At 34.2% G+C, this 23829-nt stretch overlaps 1 protein-coding gene and 1 pseudogene across 1 annotated transcript; both read left to right on the forward strand.

The window, feature by feature from the left end:
- LOC110115124 overlaps positions 1-4613 on the forward strand; it is a 7528-nt pseudogene extending 2915 nt beyond the window's left edge.
- A 4117-nt stretch (positions 4614-8730) lies between these two features.
- Positions 8731-22645, forward strand: LOC110115125 (zinc finger CCCH domain-containing protein 14-like). The gene is made up of 4 exons (XM_020848261.2): positions 8731-8870; positions 8956-9161; positions 9770-10049; positions 22642-22645. The coding sequence occupies exons 1-4, from the start codon at positions 8731-8733 to the stop codon at positions 22643-22645; spliced, it is 630 nt and encodes a 209-aa protein (XP_020703920.2).
- The last annotated feature ends 1184 nt before the right edge of the window (positions 22646-23829 follow it).

Raw genomic sequence — 23829 nt, forward strand, 5'->3', positions numbered from 1 at the left:
ACGGTGGTCCGGCGAGGGTGAGGGCCTTAGGTGGTGGTCCGACGAGGCTCCGGCGGTGGTCTGGCGAGGGTGAGGGCCTTAGGTGGTGGTCCGACGAGGCTCCGGCGGTGGTTGAGGAGGAGCTTCTTCCTTTTCTTCCTTCTCTTCTTCCTTCTCTTCTCTTCTTCTCTTCTTGCTTGGGTCCTTCTTTCAAGAGAAATGAGGGGTCTATTTATAGATTTTCTGCAGTGGCATGCCCCGTAAATAGGTGAGAGATCAAGGGTAAATGTGGAGTGGTTGGATGGACGGCCGATATTGAACCTCTTGATCATGGACCGTTCGTCAGGCATTTGGAGGCCTTAGTGATTTCGGAATTTGGTAATCTTGGGCTCGTTGAATTTGTCTCGTCTAGCCGTTCGATTCGAGTATAAGCTCGTTAAAATCGGAGACCATTTGGTAACTCAAATTGTGATTCGAACCTTCCAACAGCACTTCGAGTCTTCGATTTAGACTCATTTGGGCTTGGATCGAGTTGAATTTGGTGTCGTTGGGTTCGTATTTCCGAGACGCTCAGTTTGACTATAAGTTTGCTGAAATTGGAGTTCGGGAGCTCCCAGATTTAATTTTTGAAGTTTCCGACTCCATTTTGCATCGAGATTCGTGCCCGATCAAGATAATTTTTTGACGACGTATCAAGAACAAAGTTAAAAAAGAGTATTTATAAAATAACGATAAAAACTTTAAACCAATCCGCATATAGAATAAAATAAATAATGTTGCTATTAAATAAATTTAATTATGATTATTATATAAAAATGTGAAATAAAATTAATAATTTACATTATAGCATGTTCTCTTAAAAACATTAACAAATTAATGACATTAAACCATATAATTTAGGCAACATTTGGTACAATTTTTTACCACTAATTTTCCGTTGTTTTCAATAATTTTTTACTAAAAAGTAGCTTTAAAAAACATTAAAAAGCTGCCCTAAGAAAAGCCTTAGCAGTACACAATACCTATTTGGCAAGTGCGCTTCTGGGAAAATTATTAGGTCCAGTCACTGCACCTATCTCTACGTTCGAACACCAATAGAAAGCGGACATCTGGATGAATACACATGTAATTTTCTTAATATAATCTTTTTTGCTTTATGTCTTGTCTGCCCAATCGGCCCAACCCAATAACCCGGAGAATATTTGAATTCAGGATTATAAGAATAGAAACGAAGCGTTTTTCCTTTTCACCCGACATTTCACTTCTCTCTCACTCTCGGAACTCTCTGCCTTCAGACTTCTGTAATACCTTCTGTTCTGCAATACCTTCTTCCCGGTGGTAGACGACAACGTTGGAGTACTTCTGCATTTAAGAAAAGGTAATGCTACGCATTTGTTATGCTTTAGGTGCGCTTTGGGTGCGATTTATATTATATTTTAATTTTTAGGATTTAGTGTTAATTTTATGCATACTAATTTGTTCAATGTAATCTTAAAATATTTATTTTATGAACTTCAACCTTCTACGTAAATGAAAAAAAAACTTATGCTTCGAAAATTTTAGATGTACTTTAGTTGCACTTTACTTACGCCTTAGGTACATTTTACCTGCCCTATAGTAGTGATTTACCTGCAATTTAGTTACGATTTAATTGTGCTTCTATTACGCTTTAGCTGCGCTTTAGATGTGGTTTTAATTCTTTTATAATTCTTTTTTTTTTTTTCAAATGTCGTATCAAAGGCCAATTGCTTTTGGATGCTTTGTTACAACTTGCAAAAAAATTTGCGATACTTTTGTCAAGATAATTGATGAAGAAATTGAGCAAACTTTGAGGAATTTGAGCATTTATCAATTTTTGAAGTTTTCAGCATTCCAGCAGTGTATAACACTTTTATTTGAGATTCTAAAATTTTAGAATTCTACTGATCAAGGCTTCATTGTGAATGGTCATTTACTTAAATTCACTTTTGACGAGGTTGTTTTGCTGACAAGTCAGATTTTGAATAAGGAATTATGGATATATATTTTTTTTTTACTTTAAATGTATTAGGTACAAAATTTTCTCATAGGTTTGCCTAATAGATGTGATGATATCAAATTCAAGATTAATCCCCTCACTGGACTTCTATCAATTGAAATAAAAACTGAAATGACAAAATTACATAGATTAACTGATAATGCTACTAAGTTAATGACCTTTATAATGTTTTTATTATCTAATCTTTTTTCTCCACTAAATAACCATGAAACCCCTAGAAGGCTCATATCTGTAGCAAATAATGTAATTGAGTTCTCTTCTATCAATTGGGTTTCATGTATAAGGAATTTTATGGTCGAGAAGTTCGAAAAATTGCTGACAAGTTTGAAATGAAAAAAACATTAGGTTACATCAACAGTATTTTTTCCTCCCCTATTGATAAGTTTCCTCTCCTACTCGATTTTTTTTCTCTCATAATGTTTTTTAATGTTAATTTATAATTTTTTATGTTTGATATTATACAGATTTAATTTTTGGAACATTTTTCCTTGAATAAACCATCTGATCTAGAATTAAGATCGTATTTTTTGAGATGTGATGGGAACACTGAAATATTTTATACCCAAGAAAGTGCTATCACCTTATTTAAATTTTTGAGAAAAAATTAGGTATGATTTAAAACTAGATTTAAATTATTTATTTTTTAATTTCAAGCGAACATAAGGAGCATTTAAAGTGCAACTAAAGCACAGGTTAAGCACAGCTAAAGCGCAACTAAAGCGCAAGGAAAGAGCAGGTAAAGCGTACCTAAAGCACAACTAAAGCGTAAATAGATATTTGTTAATATTATATTTAATTTTTTTAAAGATTTATCTTATTCTACATAACGTTACAAATGGAGAAGCAGAAAAATTTAGGGCTGACTTAAATGTTATTCAAAACCTAGAAATTTGACCTCATCAGTATCCCCGCAAAATTTATTCACCACAACAACAAAAAATTCACACACCCACGCCTCTCTCTCCTCATTCTTCTCATAAAAAATCACTTGATAGTTCACTTCAGTCGCCTACTCAACCTTCTATTCAACCTTCTTTTGAACCACCTCTTATAAAAGCTAAAAATTGGTCGACTGATTAAAATAAACTTCTGGAAGCAATTCAAAACATGTGCAATAGAATTGAACATAATTTGGGTAGTATAGTTGATCGACTTGAAGACATTTTGGAAAAAACTTAAACTGAAGATTCTCTGCAATACAAATTCATTGACTTTTAAATTAAATGTGAATTTAATCCTGATAAAGCTTATATATCTACATCTTCCTCAAGTATCCAATCAGTAAAAAATCTGAACTACATATTTTCCTCCAAAATCACCTAGTAAAGATCTGCCTCCACAATCACCCATTAAAGATTTTACTTCACCATCACCCAATAAATATTTTTATCCACCATCATACAATACAGATATTCCTCTATCACCACCCACAATAGATATTCCTCCACCACCAGCCATAATAGATGTTCTTCCAACAGCAGCAGTCAATACAGATATTATTCAACCACTATGTACATTAAAAGTTCGGCCATTACAGAGTACTTCTAAGCAGATCATCCAATACCAACTAAAAAACAAAAAAGAAAAATATATGATAATAAACAAACTGAAAGATTGGATATATTAATGAAGACCAAAGAGATTATTTCTGTTGATAATATAAAAATTCAATCTCGACATGCATAGTATTCAATGGAATATCCAGTGAAGAATTTTCTAACTAATCAGCAATAAAGTTTTATGAATAAATGTTTCAGAAAGTTTGAAAAAAAAGTAAGTTAAGCTATTTACACTTTTTTGCGCTTTAAGTGTAATTTAAGTATGCTTTAAGTGCACTTTAATTATGCTTTAAGTATGCTTTTGGTGCACTTTATTTGTGCTTTAGTTGCACTTTAGTTACACTTTTGTTGTGCTATATTTTTTTGTTTTTTTTTTTAGGGACGACTTACGATTTGCTTCTGGTAACATAACAATAAGCAGGTAACATAATAATAAGCAGAGCATTATTTCTTAATGGGACAATTATACTGTGGAGGACAGATCCGTTGCCGATTGCTGGGAGGGCCTTGATTATAACTGGTAAGCTTGATGCTTTTTCTGTTTTCCTTCCTTTAGTTTTCCTTGTTTTCCTTTTGCAGGTTTGCTTCCACCTTGAGGGAGTTTTTGGTAAGAAAGCTTGGGCTGACTGGATATCTATTGAGCTTTCTCATTTTTGGGCACTTTTTCCATGCCGCCTTAGAATGTATCTAGGCTATATTTTATTTTGCGTAGATGGGGATAATCGGCCCTTAGGTTTTTTTATCTTTTTGATTGATTGTAGCTCTTTGAGCATTAGCGGGCTGATAATCTCCTTAAGGACGTGTAATTTTGATTTATATCAACGCATAGGCCCCTCCGTGGGTTTAAACTAAAAAAAATGTAGATGTTTTTGCTTATTTATTATTCGAGAAGAGTAGGTTAATGATAAAGAAATTTTAATGCTACTTATATATTTCTCTATTGTACAGTATAAGTATAATAATTATTTATAATCTATTTATCATATTATTTCTCTTATATTGCTCACTTATTACAGGTATACAAGAGGTACAATTAAGATTTTGAAATGTTTATCCAACACATTAATCTAGATTCTGTTAAAGAAAATAGTCTTATTATTCAACCAAAATTTTTTAGTAAGCATTGGGTACATATTATAGGCAAGAGAATGTATGGAAATTATATGATTCCTTATTAAATCTAGAATACAAGGATATATGTTATAAAGTTGTAAGTTAAATAAAGATTTTAAGCATCTTATTTTCTTTTCTCAATATGAACATAAAATAAAATAATAGATTTATTTATTGAAATATAAGACTTGTATTACAACACTAAAGGATCGTTTACAATCGATATAACAAAATAGAATTTACAAACTGTTCATAGAATTCCAACTCAGTTAAACGATGTTGACTGTGAAATGTTCGTGTGTTTACATTGAGAAAGTTGTTCTACGAATGAAAGTGGATTGGGCTTCTTATAAATATTAAAAAAGTATATAAAAAATTTTAGGACAGAATTAGCATATTTTTTTTTCTTACGACAAAGAAGTAAAAATATTATTTAAAAAAATTGTAAATTTTGTATATGATTTGTAAATATGAATATTTTATTATTTAAATGTTAATATATAGTTTTTATTTATTTTGTAACTTTTGTACATTTAAAAATTTGAAGATTTATAAATTTTAATTTATGAAGAATAAATAAAGCGCACCCAAAGCATACCTAAAGCACAACAAAAACACACCTAAAGTGTAACACAAGCGCAGCCAAAGCGTAACTAAATTGCACCTAAAGCACAATTAAAGTGCACTTAAAGTGCACTTAAATGTACTTAAAGTGCAACCAAAGTTAAACTAAAGTGCACCTAAAGCGCATTTGAAATTATAAGTAATCACTAAAATATTCTTACAATAAATAGTAGTAAGTCCCAATAAATAATTATTATAATAAAAAATCTTTATTGAAATTCAATAGTTATTAGAATAAATATTCATGAGTTCCCAATAAATATTATTATAAAGAAAATTTATTAAATTTCAACTCCGAAGTAATGAAATCAATCATCAATTTGGTGTATTCAACATCAGGTTGGCTTGTTGGTTGGTCGATTATATATTCCTCATTGAAACATTTAGGCATGCTTGAAAAGTTCATTTATGTTGAAGATGATCATCTATTATTTTTTTCCCCACCAAAGATTTCTTGTATGTTAAAAACTACAGCTTTAGTCTTAGGTAAGGAATAATATAATTGACAGGTTATTAAAAATTACTCTTAGCCCGCTTCTTCATTTCCTAATGGCTTTTCAAGCTTGCATTAAATATGTCATTATGTCTACGCTTTAGAGAATCTTTCAAATTAACACTTCCACCTTGGGATCTTGCAATATACTTCTAATTTTGTTTCTTATTATCAAGAATTAAGTATAAGTTTTCAACCATGTCTTTCATTGAGGCAAGAATATACTCCTCTACCTCCTCATTTCCTTGAGCTTTTGTGCTCATTTGATACGTAAATCTGCTCACTTGATTTCTGAATATGAATCCCCTACAATCTTCAAAGTTATTATTTCCTTAAGCATTGCCCAAGTTACCTGAATAAATATCTTTTCGAGCCCTTGCTGACCATTGTAGTAGTAGGTACTTCTTAGGGATTTTAGCCATATCGAACTATTTCAAAACCATCATACAGTGAGAATATAATAATCCTATTGTATCATACTTCCTACAGTTGCATTGAATGTTACATTCTATTGCATTAAAGTAAACCACCCAAGAATGATGTTGGTCCTTATTCTCTATATAGTTGACTATAAACTTTGAAGAATCAGTCGAGACGAAGTCTATACTCATTTCTCCCACAGCTTGTACAAATTCTTCCTCAAAAAATGAATATAGTTTTCTTGAGTATTGAGCAGCTTGATTTAATATTAAGTTGTTCTTTATCATAGGAACAATTTTAAACTTACTGTATTTGTACTCCTCATCCTGCTCATTTCACTGTCAATTCATCAATACATTTTATAACCCCAGAAAATAATTAGTTAATGAATTTGTTGGCTTCAAAATGTCATGACATACATTATTAGTACACTCGCTATGCTATGTTGATAAAATGCTCATGCTAAAATAATCCTTGTTAAAAATTGTTAGCCACTTTCTCCTTATCTTATAAATATCCTACAACCATTCATGGTTATGAAGGTTTCCTTCCTTGATCATTTCAGCCCATGCCTCCTCAAACACTTCCTTAGAATCACACTTCCTAATACACTTATAGAAGAGCCTTTGGCTTTATTGTTGCTATTGAAGATAGGAACTTTTGATGGAACCTTGTTAAAGATATGTCATTGGCATAATCTATGATGAGTGCTAGATAATGCATCTTCTATGACCCTAGTTATAGCTTGGTCCTAATTAGAGAATATTTTTGTTGGATGTTTATTACCCATTATTCGTTCAAATATTTTAAATAACGATGTAAAACTTTTAATTATTTCTTATAAAAAAAGCAACCCCTAATAAAATGTTCTACTAATAATTGTTAACATAAATAAATTATGCACATATAAAATTATACTTATTGAGCCTGTAGCTAGTATCAAAAATCAACATATCTCCAAAACATTCATAATCTATCATGCCTCTGCCATCAACTTAGTAAAAATTTAACAATCTATCATACTCATCAATTTGAACATCCCATGCGAACATGTGGTTTTCAAATTATCGATATTTAAATAATTGAATCAAAGAACTAATGTCATCAAATTCAATCATTTCTCTTTTCTCGTTATGAATAAAATTATAGGCATCCCTCTTAGAGAATCCAACATTCTCGTATCCTTTAACTTCCTCTGCAAGGTAGGTATATACATCACTGGTTCTAATCCCTGCATCTGTCATTGATTTTAAGACGGAAGATTTTCCTCAACAACATTCCTACATGATCTCAGAAGGTGTCGGTTGGCTGGGCTAGCCAATCATAGTTATTAGATTTAATAAATCTTTTGACATGCTAGTAACCATCTTCATTAACTGTAAACTCACTATAGATGGACAACCAGTTCTAACATCTAATTTAGTAAATTTCTTTCTTGAATTTAGATCGATACTTTTCTTGAAACTAGCTTTTGAACAGACAAAGTCCTTGGATTTTATCTTCCTAGAATTTGGCCAGAAATGGTGATGATCCTTCCGGATGCTAAAGCCATTATTATGGGCATAAGTATAATAACATTCATATGCTTCTCTCTTATCTTTATAAATAACCTGAAATGGTAAAAAAATATTACAAAGTGCACCTAAAGCACAACTAAAGCATAGGTAAAGTAAAAGTGAAGTACAGGTAAAGTGCACATGAAACACACATAAAGCCCAACAAAAGCACATCTAAAGCACACATAAAGCGCAATAAATGCTCATCATCCTTTTCTTTACTAAACCTGAAAATAATGATGTTCTTCCTAAAAATACTAATGTAAGCTAAACAATAACACTAAGAGCTTTTTTACTTTTCCGCCTAATCCATAAACACACTTCTAAGAGCTTGAGCTTCTAATGGCTGAAATCTATGCCCTTTTTCTACACAGCACAGCTTTATTTTTACAACTTTTTAGTTCATTTTTTCAATAATACATCTTGCGATGAGATTGAAACTTATTGATATGTTGAAACCTAAAGAAGTTCCAGCTAATTTAGCTTCTGATTCATGCATCCCTTCCGATTCATGTACCCCTTCCCCCTCTCTCTTTCGAGAGCATTACATCTCTTTTCTGCAATTTTCTAGCTTATTTTTTCTTCAAAATCAATAAACATTTAGATCTTTTATGGTTTTCTAAAATAGCTCCAACGTTTAAAATGAAAAAAATAGTTGACCAGGTTGGGTCAGATCGGGCTGATATATATTAAAGAAAAAAGATTATATTAAATAATTACATGTGTATTCATCCAGATGTCCTCTTTCTATTGGTGTCTGAATGTAGAAATAGGTCCGGTGACTGGACCTAATAATTTTCCCATCTTCTAAGGCTGTCTCTTCTTTATCCGATACTTGTAAACCCTAACTAGGGTTTTTCCATCTTCCATAGTTAGATTAAGGTTTTTGATGGTGCTTACCATTTTCTCTTGTTCTTCTTTAGTCTCTTCCTGAATTTTTCTGTAGCCATGTACTCGCACGATGCAACTCGTAAGAGGGGTAGGCCTGATGCTACGAATGGGAATGGCAATGTTCCCAGCCTTAAGCGATCGAAAGAAATAGAATCCAATCAATCTAGTTTGGGAAGCAAATCAAAGCCATGCACCAAGTGTTTTAGCACTTCTGGGTGCCCTTTTAGTGGGGTGAGGGATGTCACTTTCTCCACTACGTACCTTGGGGTTATAGTGTTGTAGCACAGATAACCAACCGAAGAAGTACTACTCTCCCCCTCCTTTAAGGAATCATCTCATTGGACCAACCTCCTTATCTGATGGCCCTGCAACTCCAGTCACTAATACTCGCCTATGCAACAAGTATAACACAGCAGAGGGCTGCAAATTTGGTGATAAATGCCATTTTTCCCATGAAGAAAGAGAGCTTGGCAGGCTAATTCATTCAGGTCATAAATAACACCCAATGGTGAATGCAATTGGTAGACGACTTGCGGGTCGCTTTGAGGAACAATTATTACATCCTCTGACAGGACGTAGAGCTATGTCCGGCCGCCAATAACATGTTGTCACATGCTCTTACTCTTTACTGCATGGCTCGACGACTTGACCTGGACCGGAACCCGGGAATGTTATGTTCGTGTATTGCGTGGTATTACTCGGTATTTGCTCGATATTGCTAGGTATTGCTAGGTATTACTTGGCAATAACGAGAAATACCCCTCTTTGAAAACAAATATCGAGCAATACCGAGTTGTACCGAGTTTAACTTAGTACAACTCGGTACAACTCGGTATTGCTCGGTATTACTCGGTATTTGCTCGGTATTGCTCAGTATTTTCTCGGTATTGGTTATTGCCGAGCAAAATTGACCAATACCAAGAAATACCTAGCAAAATCAAAAAATATCGAGCAATACTGGGTCCATTCCGGGTCAGGTTGTCGGGGCGCGCGATAAATAGTGAAAATACGTGGCACAATTCTACTAGCAGCCGAACATAAAGCTATGTCATGTGACCGGACCCCCGCCTCTTTCTGGTCTTGGTCTAGCAACCAGCTTTGGCTAGTACCATCATTGGTAAGGGCGGGGTGAACACCAAGCAGGTCTGTCATTTGATAGGAGCAAAATTATTTATCCGGGAGCACGAGACTAATGCAAATCTTAGGAACATCAAACTGGAAGGAACATTTGATCAGATCAAGCAGGCAATAGGGATGGTGAGGGAACTAATTGTTAACATCAGTAGTAGTGCTGCTCCGATGCCCCTGAAGCCAGCTTGTGTTTTTGGGGCTGGAGGAGGCAATGGTGGTCTTGGGAGCAATTTCAAGACAAAGATGTGCAACAATTTCAATAAGGGAAAAAAGGACCTTTCTAACAATCAATTATATAAGTCTTATTCTGATTCGGGTTTTGTTTGGGACAGCTTTCTTAATGTTTTTTTAAAGTAGCTTTTTAATACAAAAAATTGTAATTTTTTATTAAGATGTTGCTTTAAGAAGCAGTAAGAAAGCCGACCCAAACGAAGCCTCAATCTTGTATAAATTGTTGAGGAGTCTGCAACACATGGAATTGATAGTATAAACTCCAGAGCACTTCTTATGGATATCCTTATAAATGTATACAATAGCTCTCATTCACAATCACAACAAATGATTTGAAAGTAAATTTAAATTATTTGTTAATTACTATTCATTTCTTATTGTGTACCTTATACTTTAAATTTAAATTATCATACCTAAACCATCTAGATGTACTTATATGTTATATAATTCATAAAACTCGTGTTAAATTGGTTTTTTTAAAGTTATTATTTGGATAAAATTAAGAGACTAAAAGAAAATTTAACATCATAATCTTCATGATCGAATTCTCAATGGCAAATGATATTTTTGTCCTCTAGGATAATATATCTTTTCTCATTGCAATTCAATTTGATTATGAAATTAAAGATGAAGTACCCTAGTTATTCTAGCGAAATATATGATTTAACATCATTTTGACACTATAGGATCATATAAAGTTCTCCATTATATTTGATTATGATAATTTAGATACAAGTTGTATTTTTGCAATATGAATCCATTAAAGAATAATATATTCACCTCCCGAGGAAATATATTATTCATAATGTGACATTCTATTATTAAAAAACAAAAACTAAGTCTATATTTAATTTCTCCCAAAAATACATCTATATTGATTGCATCCCACTACAAACACTTAGCTAGAGGGCTTATCATTAGTGGAGAGGAATGTGCATTAGGTATTATTGAAACTCGTTAAATATGAATTAGGTTGTTATACATAAGCTTATATCACAACGACTAACCAAGAGGAGGGGTGAATTGGATCATTTAAAAATTTTCCCTCTTAACTTTTAAATCGATATAAAAACCTTTTTTTAATGAAATTTTTTTAAAACAATTTTTTCAACCACAAATTAAGCACAGAATAGTAAAGTAAAAAAACAGCGGAAAAATAAAAAACACAAGATTTATAGTGGTTCGGTCAAACACGACCTACATCCACTCCCCGGAGGCACCCTTCGAGTATTGCACTAATACCACTAGTGTCTCTCCTTTTTTCCCCCACAGCAAGGCGGAGAAGCCTTCACAAAAACTCTCTTCCACCACTACTTGGTGCGGCAGAGAATCCCTCGTCCTTTCACACTCTCCAAGTGTGGGCAGAAAACCCTTCATCCTTTCACACTCTCCAAGTGTGGGCAGAGAACCCTTCGTCTTTCACACTCTCCAAGTGTCGGCAGAGAACCGAATCTCCTTGAATGATCTTCTCAAGATAAATATAAAAGGACAAGAGAAAATAGTGAAGTAATCATAAATCACAAAGTTGAGATCCTTACCTTTGAGTAACAAGTGAATCCTTCACGCTCTAGTAGTAAGATCTCTCCTTCAAACACTCTCTTTCACTCTCTCCTTCAATCTCCCTTCAGTTTGCACGAAGACCAATTTACAAAAAGATTGCAAGACAGTCTTATTTAGACCTTTTATACGAAAGACATGAAAAACCGTCCAAAACTGCAATTATTCAAATCTGTGCGTTATTGTTCGTCCTGTACGATCTCAATTCGTACGGATGAACAGTATAACTGCTGCTGTGTACGAACTAAAAGTGAACTGGTACGATTTCACTTCGTACCCGATCATCATCCCGTACGAACTATGTTCATCCGGTACGAACGGTTATTTTCATAGTTTGTTTTATACAAAAACTAAATGACTCTTACGTTTCCAGAACAGAGAAGATCGTCCTGGGATGAACTATAATTTTCGTCTTGACGACCTTATCTAGAGAGCATCGTCCTGGGACGTACATAAATATCGTGCAAACGACTGCGTCCAGAGAGCATCATCCTGGGATGATCTTGATAAATCGTATAGACGAATAGTATGAAACCTGAGTTTATAGGACATCGTCTAGGGATGAATGGGACACTTTATCTAGACGAACAGTTCAAAGTGAGAATCTAGAGGACATCGAACAGCGACGAATGGGACACTTCGTCTGGACGATCAGGACTTAGAAAAATTTTCTCACTTTCTATTCGTTCCATTGCTCTCTGAGGGGTAAAACTGACTTGATCATCCCGTACGACCAGTATAAGAAAACTTTGACTTTTTAAAGATCTCCCCCTGTGTGTGTGTGTGTGTGTGTGCTAGGCTATTCAATTACACTTACTCTCTCTCAGACTCGATAAAGTGAAAAATACAGACTTCAATTTATAAATTATCTTATGCTGCATTTGATTTGAAGTCTTTATTAGTCTGGAGTACAATTATCATGAAATATTAGTCCACACAAAAACAACAACAATTCTTCCAAAAAATGTTAGGAGAAAATAATAATTAGAACAATAATATATGGAATCATCAAAACTATACAAGTTACAAGAATTTAAAACATGCAAAAGCTAAGTAGCAACTCTCTTAACATGTATTACATTTTTTTTTATTGCCCCCTATGGCTCTGATTTCTGACTTTATCATTGATGATCATTGTTTTCTTCCCTATTGCATTGGTAATGAGATCCTAAAAATGATTTTCTCACTAATGTCATGAATAGTCACTTATCTTCTTTTTGGTTAAGAAAGAAAGTTTTCTCCAATAATTTACTTTACACTAATCTTTCTGATAATATTCTTAAGGTAGTATGGCATAAATATATTTTGTTCAAAGGATTTGCAATCAATTCAGCTTTTTTCGATTAGAAAATTATCAAATAGAGTTTCATAACCACTGATACTTTTATTAAGAAGATTTCAAGGTTAATGATAAATGTGCCTTATGTAATCCTTTTAAAGAAATCCACAACATCTTTTTCTTTGATTGTGTGCTTCCTTAAACATCCTTGGTATTACATTCCTTATGAGAGTTTTTTTTTTTCATTTGCGTGGCTCTTTGTAGCAAATTCTCAATTACTATGACAATATCAATTGTAAAACTACCAAGAGGTTCTTTTTGTTAGTTGTGCATATTATGCCTTATCATATTTGGTCCAAAAGAAATAACTTCATTTTCAAAATAAGGCTTCTTATGAAAACATTATTATTGAAAAAATTAAATTTGTAATCAAATCTAAGAGAGATCGTGTGTTAGAAAAATCAACTATGGTTTGCCTAATCATCTTTCAAAATAAGGTCATACCTCTCAGTTTTCTTTCTTTTCCATACTTTTTCTTCAACTTGTTTGTTATTTTCTATCTTGGCATCTGAGTTCCTTTATCAATCTCCAATTAAAGTTTTTGGTGGCACTTATCTTTGATTTTCTTAATATGCTTTTTTGTATTATGCATTTGTCCAGTACTTCCTCTTATGATTTATGTTATGAATAATTTTAATAGTTAGTGGGTCTTGTGAGTTTTTATAGTTTATAGATTTATTTCTTTATTATTAAGTCATTAGTAGTTATAGCAAGTCTATTACTACTCTGAAAGTGACAGTATTAGATTTATGTAAAACTGAATGGAATAAGTTTTAGATGTTCCTATTCTCCTACAATATGTAGAGTTAAAGGCATCATTTAATTATCTTCTCATTCAATGGTTTTTAGAGTTTTAGATGAGATCTACAGTGTTGTTTGGGATCACTTTCATTTTTTTTTAATAAATATGTTTGTTTAATGATTTAAATTATTTGTAATAAACCAAATTATTTTTTAAAACGCTTAAAATAACTTATTAGTGTTATGAGTTTTTTTTTTAAATATCTATCACAATTGATCTCCAGTCATTGCCACCAAAACTACTTACCTCTCTGACCACCACCACTATCCTGACAGCAACAGCCTTTACTAATGCATAAATCAGTTTTTTTTTTATTCAATAAAAATAAAAATATTATATTTTCTAGATATTGTAATCAAAAGGAATTAAGATGAGAGATTGAAATGCCAATAAACCCAAGTATATATAGAATTATTGAGAAAAGAAATAAGTAATAAGATTGTATAAAGAATTAAGATCGTCTAATGAAAATCTTTTTGTATTCCATTTTGATGGCATGGTGACCTAAGGTATGATAAAATCACTTATTTGAATCATCTAAGAGTTGTCTTAAGCACCTTAAGGACAAAAAAACTCTACAATTTCAACTTGATCTTACTAAAATCAAAACAACAATTAATTGTCTTACAACCAAATCATTCACTAATATTAATTTTTTTATGAACTAATCTAATCACTTTCTATATAAGATCCATTAAAAATTTTTCCACTACAATGATCTTACTCTGACATTTTAAACTAAGATAAATTAACTTAGACTACATTTACTATACAATTTTATGAACATATTAAAATTTCGATGAGTTTCTTACATGTTCTCAAGCTACCTGATTTCTCGAAAACCTTTGAATTTTTTCATAATGCATCTACCATAAGCATTAGTAGAATCACCTAATTTCCACATTTTGTTGAAAATTGAATTACCCAAGGCAACATTAGTCCACTTAAATGATTTTTACAATTAATTGTCTTATAACCAAATCATTCACTAATATTAAATAGCATCATTTTTTCTGCTTGTGGGTAATTTTAAGGGCAGGCTTAGTGGTCTTCCTCTTCCTAGGAGTTTTGATGAACTCTTTGTTTATACAATTAACAAGTACTCTTCTTCACCAGCTTCTCTCAATTACCCCTCTTCAATGCTTTCACAACTTACCCAAGTATACATATAACCCTAGCCAAGCCTCCACTCCCCTTTCTACTCAAAACTCTAACACACGATCTCTCTTTTGGAATTTCATCCAATTCTAACACTATTAATGACTCCACTTCTCTTCAATGACCCCACCCCCTAAAATCATATACTTATTGTAAATCATCAATTTTTTTAGTCAATGAGGCCTTATATGCATGATTTAGTAGTGATTATCTGGTGCTTCTTCCTTGATGGGTTCAGTGATTTTGATAAAGTCATTAATATCAATTTTGAATTTCAAATCTTGAATCAATATTTATGGTAGGACAAAGATAAACTATTGTATAACATTCAAAAAACTCCCTCAAATTGCTTGGAAGAACTACATATGACTTAGCATTGCTAAAATCAAAATTAATATAACATTATCATATATCGAGTCAATTCCAATTGGGAGGTGATATTGTGAGAGTTGCACTTAAGAAGCTTGATATAATTACAATTTCCATTACATTTGACCCCTATTTAAAGGAACTTTAATTCATCCTCTCATTTTGTAAGTCAAGAGCCTTCTTCTCATTGCTTAATCCACATGTTCTTGCAAGCAGTAGTCGCTTCAAGTTATTATTTTTGGATTTGAAGTGCTTCATTGAGAAGAAAAAGGTTTTAGAGGATGATTCTTTAATTGATGATGGATATTATCTTGTTTTGTCTTTATGTAGTTAATAGTGTTGGATTGTGGGCTCCAAAAATTTGGCCCTGACCTCCGCCCACTTTGGTTTTTCAGTTCAGAGGGAGTTTTAACAGAATTAAGTTCCGGGGTAAGTTTTGGAAGGGCAGATGGGTTTGTAGATAAGACACTACCCAGAGATTTCGCCCTCATTTTGCGAGGACTATATGATCTGAGTTTTGGTTTCCTATAAGCGCAAGCCCCTAGAGTTAATTACCCTTCCCGATAATGAGAGAGAACTTTTGATTAAGGCTAGTCGTCAATCAGATATCAGCATAGATATTTGGAATGGTTGGAGAATTTGAGAATTTGGATGATTGGAAGATTTGGAGATTTGATATTTGAAATTATAAATTGCACTATCTAGCACTTAAAGCAGATGGTGAGGGAATGGATGATAGACCCAATCAAGATCCCATGGTTCCATCATCCTTGGCCATCATGGTCCCTAGTCTACTTAGTCAAAGGAGGTAGTTGACCCAACCTCATAGAAGGATCCTTACCTGCAGCCATGGGTTGCTTCGTCCAAGGGGACCTTGTAGACCTGTGGTGAGTGTTTATCTAAGGGGACAAATTTGAATCCACCTTAGCTAACAGAGGGCTTTGTGCCCTATTGATTTATATCTCAAGGATTTGATGCCACTAAGGAGTGTATTGGCTCTAGCCATAACTGATATTTTGTTGTGCCATTTGGCAGCAAAACCACTCAGTTCAGAGGGCCCCGAGTCATAACCATTTATCATACGGTGCCATTTAGCGGCAAAATCATCGGTCAGAGGACACGTACCACGTCCTTACTGGAAGGAGATTGTTTGAGAATGGATTCTAATAATATTTTTGACCAGGCATTAGCTCTTTATGAACTGAAGTAAATTTTAATTTGTCTACCCTGCAAACTATTACGGAGGGTGGATGGATTTTGCTTTGAGTGTTGATGGATTTATTTCAATTTTAAATATCTTAGATTTTGGGAATTTCAACTCTTTTATTTTTATTTTTGTAGGTGTTTAGGTGGAGCTTGGAATACATTTTGAAATATTTGAAATTAACCCCTCCGGTTGAGATATGCATTCAATACGGCCATCATCGGGATGACTTTAAGATCGTTTCCATTTATGAATTAAACTTTATCGACTCAATTGAGTTATCAATAAAGGATCGGGTTTTATAGGCTTTATGCCCTTGTGAGTGAATTCTCTTAATTATAGGCCTTGAAGGCCTAATATGAATTTATAAAATAAATATCTCGGCCAACCTCACGATTGCATATTTATTTGATGGTTCGAGCTGTGTTGACTCATATCTACCCACATAGAAGGATCGCGCTCAGAATTGAATTCACTTATTAACCTGCGCAGCATCCTTAGAAGTTATGTATGTACTAATAACAGCTCATCGAGGCCCATGCGGATGTTTAGGGGTATTTTATAATTATTTGATGAACCTTGTCAACTCCTATTTATCTTCTTAAGAGGATCGGGTTCATAGGCTTTATGCCTTTATCAGTAAATTTTCTTGATTATAGGCCTTGAAGGCCTAATATGAATGTATTAAAATAAATATACTGGTCACCATAACTATATATTTGTTTGATAGTTCGAACCCTATCGACTCCTATTGGTTTGCATAGAAGGATCGTGTTTGAACTTGAATTCACTTATTGACCCATGCAGCATCCTTAGACGCCACGTGTGTACCAATAATACGCTCGTCGAGGCCCATACGGGTTTGGTGATTACATTTACCCCTTGTGTACCTATGTGTATACAAATTATTGTGTATGTGCGGAGGTATTTTGTAATATTTATAAATATCTTCTATCTGCTTGTATGAATATTATGAATCCAGTGACATTACGTAGCAGCTTCTGAATTGACTTATTCACTGTTCTATACAGGTAGACTATCGTGCACTACTTATTATCTCCTACAGGTGGATTGTAGTGCACTAACGAATCTTCTGCTTGTGGTTGTTACACCGGGCATACAACAAATCTTCTATGGCATCTCATAAAGATTTGCACTTATTGTAGTCATTTGACATGTTATTCGTATACGCCATTTAATATGTATAACAAGCCTTGTACAAGGGCCCTTAGACACCTACATTTATTGCATTTCATCTGGTGTTTGCTTGTAGATAATATGTGGTATATAGCGGGTCTTCTACATCATCTTATAAAAGCTCGTATCTACTACAGCTCTCTTATGTACTTACCCTATAGATGACACATCAGGTGCACGATGGCTCTTCTATAATGACTTGTAGATATTTTGCACTTGTCGTATCTTATTTACTTCTGCTTATAAATAACATGTAGTATGTATAACGAGTATGTAGTAGGATATTTGTACTTCACTATGTATCATCTTTCCTTGTTGATGGAGGGCCGGTGCATTTGACTGATGTTGGACAATTGTCGACCATGGAGATGTTATAGTGTCTTTGCCATAATAATTGGTAGGTACCTCGAATATGCTACGGATATGTTGCCTTTTCCACCATTCTGCATGTGCTTGGTTGTAGTCATATCTTATATAATCATTTATGGATAAGTTGTATAATCATTTAGTGCTCCTAGATGCATGTAGAAAAGATTGCTACATATTCTTACATGCTTGTTGTGTTGACTGTACCAACTTCAGCTTTGTTATTCACGAGGAAGTGTTCCAAAGTATTTGCTTTATTTACTAAATGCATTTCATTCAGTCTCCACGTGAGTTGCATTCATCACTATTATGCATATGATAAATCACATATGATTGCTTGTAAACATTTCTGCTTTGATCTACGAGCAAATGATTGTATGCAAGAGGAGTCTTTCATCAATGCATATAGGCAATATATGTCTCTTGCTTTGGACCGTTGTTGTTTGCAAATTAACCTCACAAGGATACTAATGTATTTATTGCATGTTCTTTATCATCACTTACGAGCAACCCTTCATTCTCCAACACTAGTGAGTTATCACCTATCTATATGATAATATCGTCCACCACTGCATTCGTCATGTTTTATGAATCAACGGGTGAGCTGTATTCATCACTGGTTCTTTCATACAAGTTGACTGATGGAAGGATATATTTGTCATCAATTTCCTTATGCACAATGATCATTAAATTACCACATTCACTTGTGTATGGATCTTCAGTGTTCGTTGGTATTTGCACCTTGATCGACATGAAATTTTCTCACCTTTTGCTGAGAGCTTCATACTTTTGATTGCAGGCATATTGATTGGAATGCCACTATATCTATCATGCCATCAGTGTTAACATATGACTTGTCATATGCATCATAATCCTTTCATATTTGAAGGTAGCTTCAGAATGCTCCCAATGATTACTGCCCATTCGATATCTTGCTTTCATTCAACATGAAGGTTTTGAGCATTTGTAGGAAACTTCATTTTATTGATCATAGGCATATTTTCAGATGCCTAATAAATTTCATTGAATGTTGCTCAATGATGAATTAGCTTCCAATGTTATGAGTCATTGTTCGCAATCAAATGTTGATTGAATTCTTGTTTGTCATGAGTTTATGTCCACTCATTATCATTGGTTTTCAGTATGTGTAAGGAACTGATAAATTCACTTATATGTCACTTATATATGAAGACCTCCTATCACGAGTTCACTGTTTTGTTGATTGTTACTTATTTGGATGACTTGGATTCATCACTTAATTTATATTTTTGTTGTGACGTTGCATTTGTTCACTTAAAGTCCACTTATGGATTGCATTTGAATTTTATTCATTGTTGTTTGCTCATCCATATTCAAACTCGTAAGTCCCATTAAACTCAAGTTCTCTTGTATTTAGTTCAAACCCAAGTTCTTTGCAGACCAAGATTGATTCAAGTCCTCTATAATTCAATTCATATTCGAGTTCCAAAGTAGGTTCAATCTTGAATCCCAAGATTTAGCCCAAATTTGAGTAGAAGTATAGTTCAAGCTCAAGATGAGCTTCTTCCATTTGTTCGGGTCCACTGTTGTTCGAATTTTGTTCGAGTTCCACTTCATGGTTCTTTTGTGTAATACATTTGAGCTCAAGTTCTTTATATTCATTTAAATCCTTGTAGTTGTTAATCAAATCAAGTTATATATTGTTATGAATTCATGTCTTCATGGTTCATTCAAGTTTACTTTCAATGTCCAAATCCGAGTCCAAGTCCTTATCTTATTTTAGAAAAAATTTTGTCAGCCTCCCGGCATCTCTCCCATTTAGGGGAATAACCAAGAGACAACCATCCCCTTGTCGCTACTTAAGCGCTTTAGGTAGGTGTTAAATGACACCGCAGTTGTATTATTTTTTTTAATCCCTACCCGCTACATGAGCATTTAAGGGTCTCGAGCACATGTTAGAAAGAAGCACAGTTTCTTTTCCCCTTCTGCACTATATGAGCGTTTGGAGGTAATATTTTTTTTGTTCCCCTCGTGCTACATAAGCACTCCGAGGATTACCCACCTCATCACAAGCGTCGTGCCGGTTTCCTTTTCTACTATGCTACGTGAGCGCGTAAGGGGTTTGTCGGCTCGTCGCAAACACATTCGACAAATTAATTGAGGGCTGGAGGGAAATCGGAAGGCAGGTCCGATCTGGCTAAGGGAGGCGGCGTGGATTTGCTCGGTTGAGGTAGGATAAGGCTTCCTCTCTCTCTCTCTCTCTCTTTGCCTGTGGACCGAAGGATTGGGGTAGTGGTTTAAAGGCCGAGATTGATATGCTCGGCCTCTGGTTCGGTTCGAACGGAAGAATGAGGGAGACAGGGCTAGGCGAGCTCAGGTTGTGAGGAAGAGCGAGTCGTGCGTGTGGGAGAAAGTTTTCTTCACAGCAAGCGAGCCCTGTCGTTGCCCCCGATCAAAATGTCGTAACTTCCAAACCGACTAGAGGGGAACGTCGTCGGATGAGGCTTATAGAGAGGAAATAGGGTACGGTCTTGCTGCAGCTTGCGACAAAGAGGGAAGGAGGCAAGGTCACGAGAAAGAGGAAGGGAGTTTGTGGATTGCTTCTTGCGAACCGAGAGGGGAAGGAGATGTCACAGGAAGGTTGTCTCGTGTGTGTAAGCAGAGAAATAGAGGGCGTCATGTTCCTTTTATTAGAATAATTATTTAGACGGGGAGAGCACCGTCGTACCGGTACCTAGCTGGATTTTATACTAGTGTGTAGTTCTCCCTGTCTGCACTCAGCACCTAATAATCTCTCATTTTATTAAAGCTATGAAGCAACGATCGAGGCAAGCGTTGGATAAGCGATTGATTCGGAGCCGAATACAAAGGTATGGGCGGCTGCAACTAGTGACATGATGGCAAATTATTGCATCCGGATATTAATAAAATATTATTTTAAATTAAGCATGTCAAAAACGTAGATAAAGCGCATCAAAAGCATAGTCAAAACGCACCTAAAGCGCAGGTGACGTTGCATGTTTTTATTGGATGTCTGAATCTATTCTGTGCGTCCGGTGACCGGATGCAATAATTTGCCCATGATGAGATACGAGCAGGATTCGATACAAGTAATGATTATATATATATAATAAATGCAGAGGTCAACATGGACATATAAGTGAAGGTGTTCCGTTTATTTCATTTAAGATAGTTTTTTTACTTTTTGGAGTTTATTGCAAAGAGCAAAGATAGGACCACCTCTAACAGGGGTACTCTAAAGTTCCTGAATCATTTAAAAGAAATTGATGCAGTAGCTCCAATAGTTCTTGTATATAAATCTTTTTCGGAAAGAAGTAGAATTGCCAAAATGTATGATAATGGGTGATTGGACCGATGAAATGAGGCTTAGGATCTTAAAATAAGAGAGAAAATTGATCAAGCCAATAACTTTTCAAAGAGCTCTATCAAACAAACATATTATTAGGTTTTTTCAATTGATTATTAAATCAATTGTAAGAAAACCCAATATTTGGAATAAAAAAGTTTGTATGCCACGGAGGGATACCACCTACTTTTTTTTTATTGGATCAAATGTAATTAAAGTCACCAAGGGCAACCTAAGGATCATTGACTAAGACTATCTCCACCCGTTCGACAAATAATCGAATGGAGGCCCTCAAACGTCGCAACCGAATGCTAAGTTCCTCCGCCATTTGATCGGGGATGAACATTGCGACGACAATATTGGCGTCGCACTGTTCATCTACGTCATTTTTTGGTCTCTACCGAACTTGCGGAACAAAGACGCAAAAGAAGAAAGCGACGGTTAGAGGGTAAAATGACATTCGATTGGAGATGAATCACGGCACTTTTTGGTTTCACTGCATTTTGAAATGAAAAATGAGATTTTCGGTTGGAGATGCCCTAAAGAAGCGACAACACTAATGATTTTCCATTAAAAAAAAAATCTCTCAGAAGCACAATCAATAATAGATTCAAAAATTACATCAATGGCACCGACAATTGCTTACCAGATAAAAATTAAGCACGGCGAAATTGATCATGTTTGATAACAGAAACAATTTAGTTCTTTAGAACGTTCAAAACCTGATTCTAAGCCAAGGTTTACAAGATAAGCGATGCGGTAGGATAGTTGAATCCAAGCAAAGAGAGTTATTGTATTAAAAAAAATTAAAAATAAAGTGAGTATTATAAATATTCGTTTAATGAAATTTTTTTCTTACAGCTACCACACCAATGAATTTGATTTTTAAAAGCAGCTTCCAACCGGCAACAAAAATTCAAGAAAAATAAACAGTAGCCAAATAAATGCTTAACAGGAATATGAAAATAAAACAGAGAAAATGCTACAGCAAGCAAAAAAAAAATTCATAATTATCATATGAATTTATAATATCAATTCATCAAAAATAAAATAACAATCATTGCATTATATAAAATTATCTGTTCAAAGTAATATTTATATGACACTAAAATGGTTTTATTTAACACAACTATTAATAAATTTTAATATTCTTTTTGACATTAAAGGTTTCCTGAGAACTTGAAGTATAAAGCATAGATCGATGACAGACATGCCACTAAAGGCATATAATATCAGACTTTGATAATGATTAATTTAATTTTCTGCAGGTAAAATAATAATAATTTTCTGCAGGCAGCTAATCAGGACAGCTGACACTTTCTGTCAAGAAAAAAAATGCTTATGGTGAAGGGAATTAATGCTTCCACATGCAGGGAAAACAGAATATGTTTTTGAAGCGATTAATCGCTTTTCTTTTTGAACCAATTGATTTGTTCTCCATAAAAAGCTGCGCTCCCCACCATTACAGCAACAGTTGCTCCCTGAAATACCACTCGAGCCCTCATCAGCTTTTGGCCGAGTTGAGAATTTCCATTTCGGAAGCTTATAAGGCCTGCTGTAAGAACACCGGCTGTAAGAAAAGCACCTGGACGACAAGAAGTTCATAGAAGTTACGTTGATTCAGTCGAGCAATTCAAAATTTGAGTTGATATTGATCATTTCATAATAAAAATATACACAACGGACCACTTAAACGGAAAAATAAAATTTCTATAAGAAAATTTTGATATATTTTATGTCAAAACGCATGAATAAATGAGGCTATGAAAAAAGAAATTCTATATAAGAAATTCTATAAGAATTCTATGATAAGAAAAAAAAATTCTACATAAGAAATTTTTATACACAAACAACAACAACATCAAGCCTTTATCCCACTACGTGGGGTCGGCTACATGAATCCTTTTTTCCATTGTGTCCTATTAAAAGCCAAATTCTCGTTTAAATCTAATAAAGAAAGGTCATTCCTAATATTTTCTAACTAAGTCTTTTTAGGTCTACCCCTACCTTTCTAAACATAAATCAAATCTAATACCTCTACTCTCCTAACCGGGTCATCGCAAGGCCGCCGTTTTATGCGACCAAACCATCTAAGGCGACTTTCTCTAATCTTATCTTCTACTGGAGCTACTCCAACCTTTTCACGTATATGCTCATTTTGTATCCTATCTCTAAGAGTAAAGCCACTCATCCACCTGAGCATCCTCATCTCTGCCACACTTAACTTAGTATTATGCTTCTCTTTTAAAGGCCAACATTCGGCACCATAAAGTATTCATCCACCTGAGCATCATCTCTACATAAGAAATTTTTATAAGAAAAAAAAATTCTATATAAGAAATTTTATAAGAATTTTATGCCACAACGCATGAATAAATCTATTGATGCCTTATAACATTCCTCCTGAAATTAATGGCCAAATACAATCTCCTTACGACCTTCCAAAAGTAAGTATC

This window comes from Dendrobium catenatum, unplaced genomic scaffold, assembly GCF_001605985.2.
Source record: "Dendrobium catenatum unplaced genomic scaffold, ASM160598v2 fragScaff_scaffold_621, whole genome shotgun sequence".
Taxonomy (NCBI): domain Eukaryota; kingdom Viridiplantae; phylum Streptophyta; class Magnoliopsida; order Asparagales; family Orchidaceae; genus Dendrobium; species Dendrobium catenatum.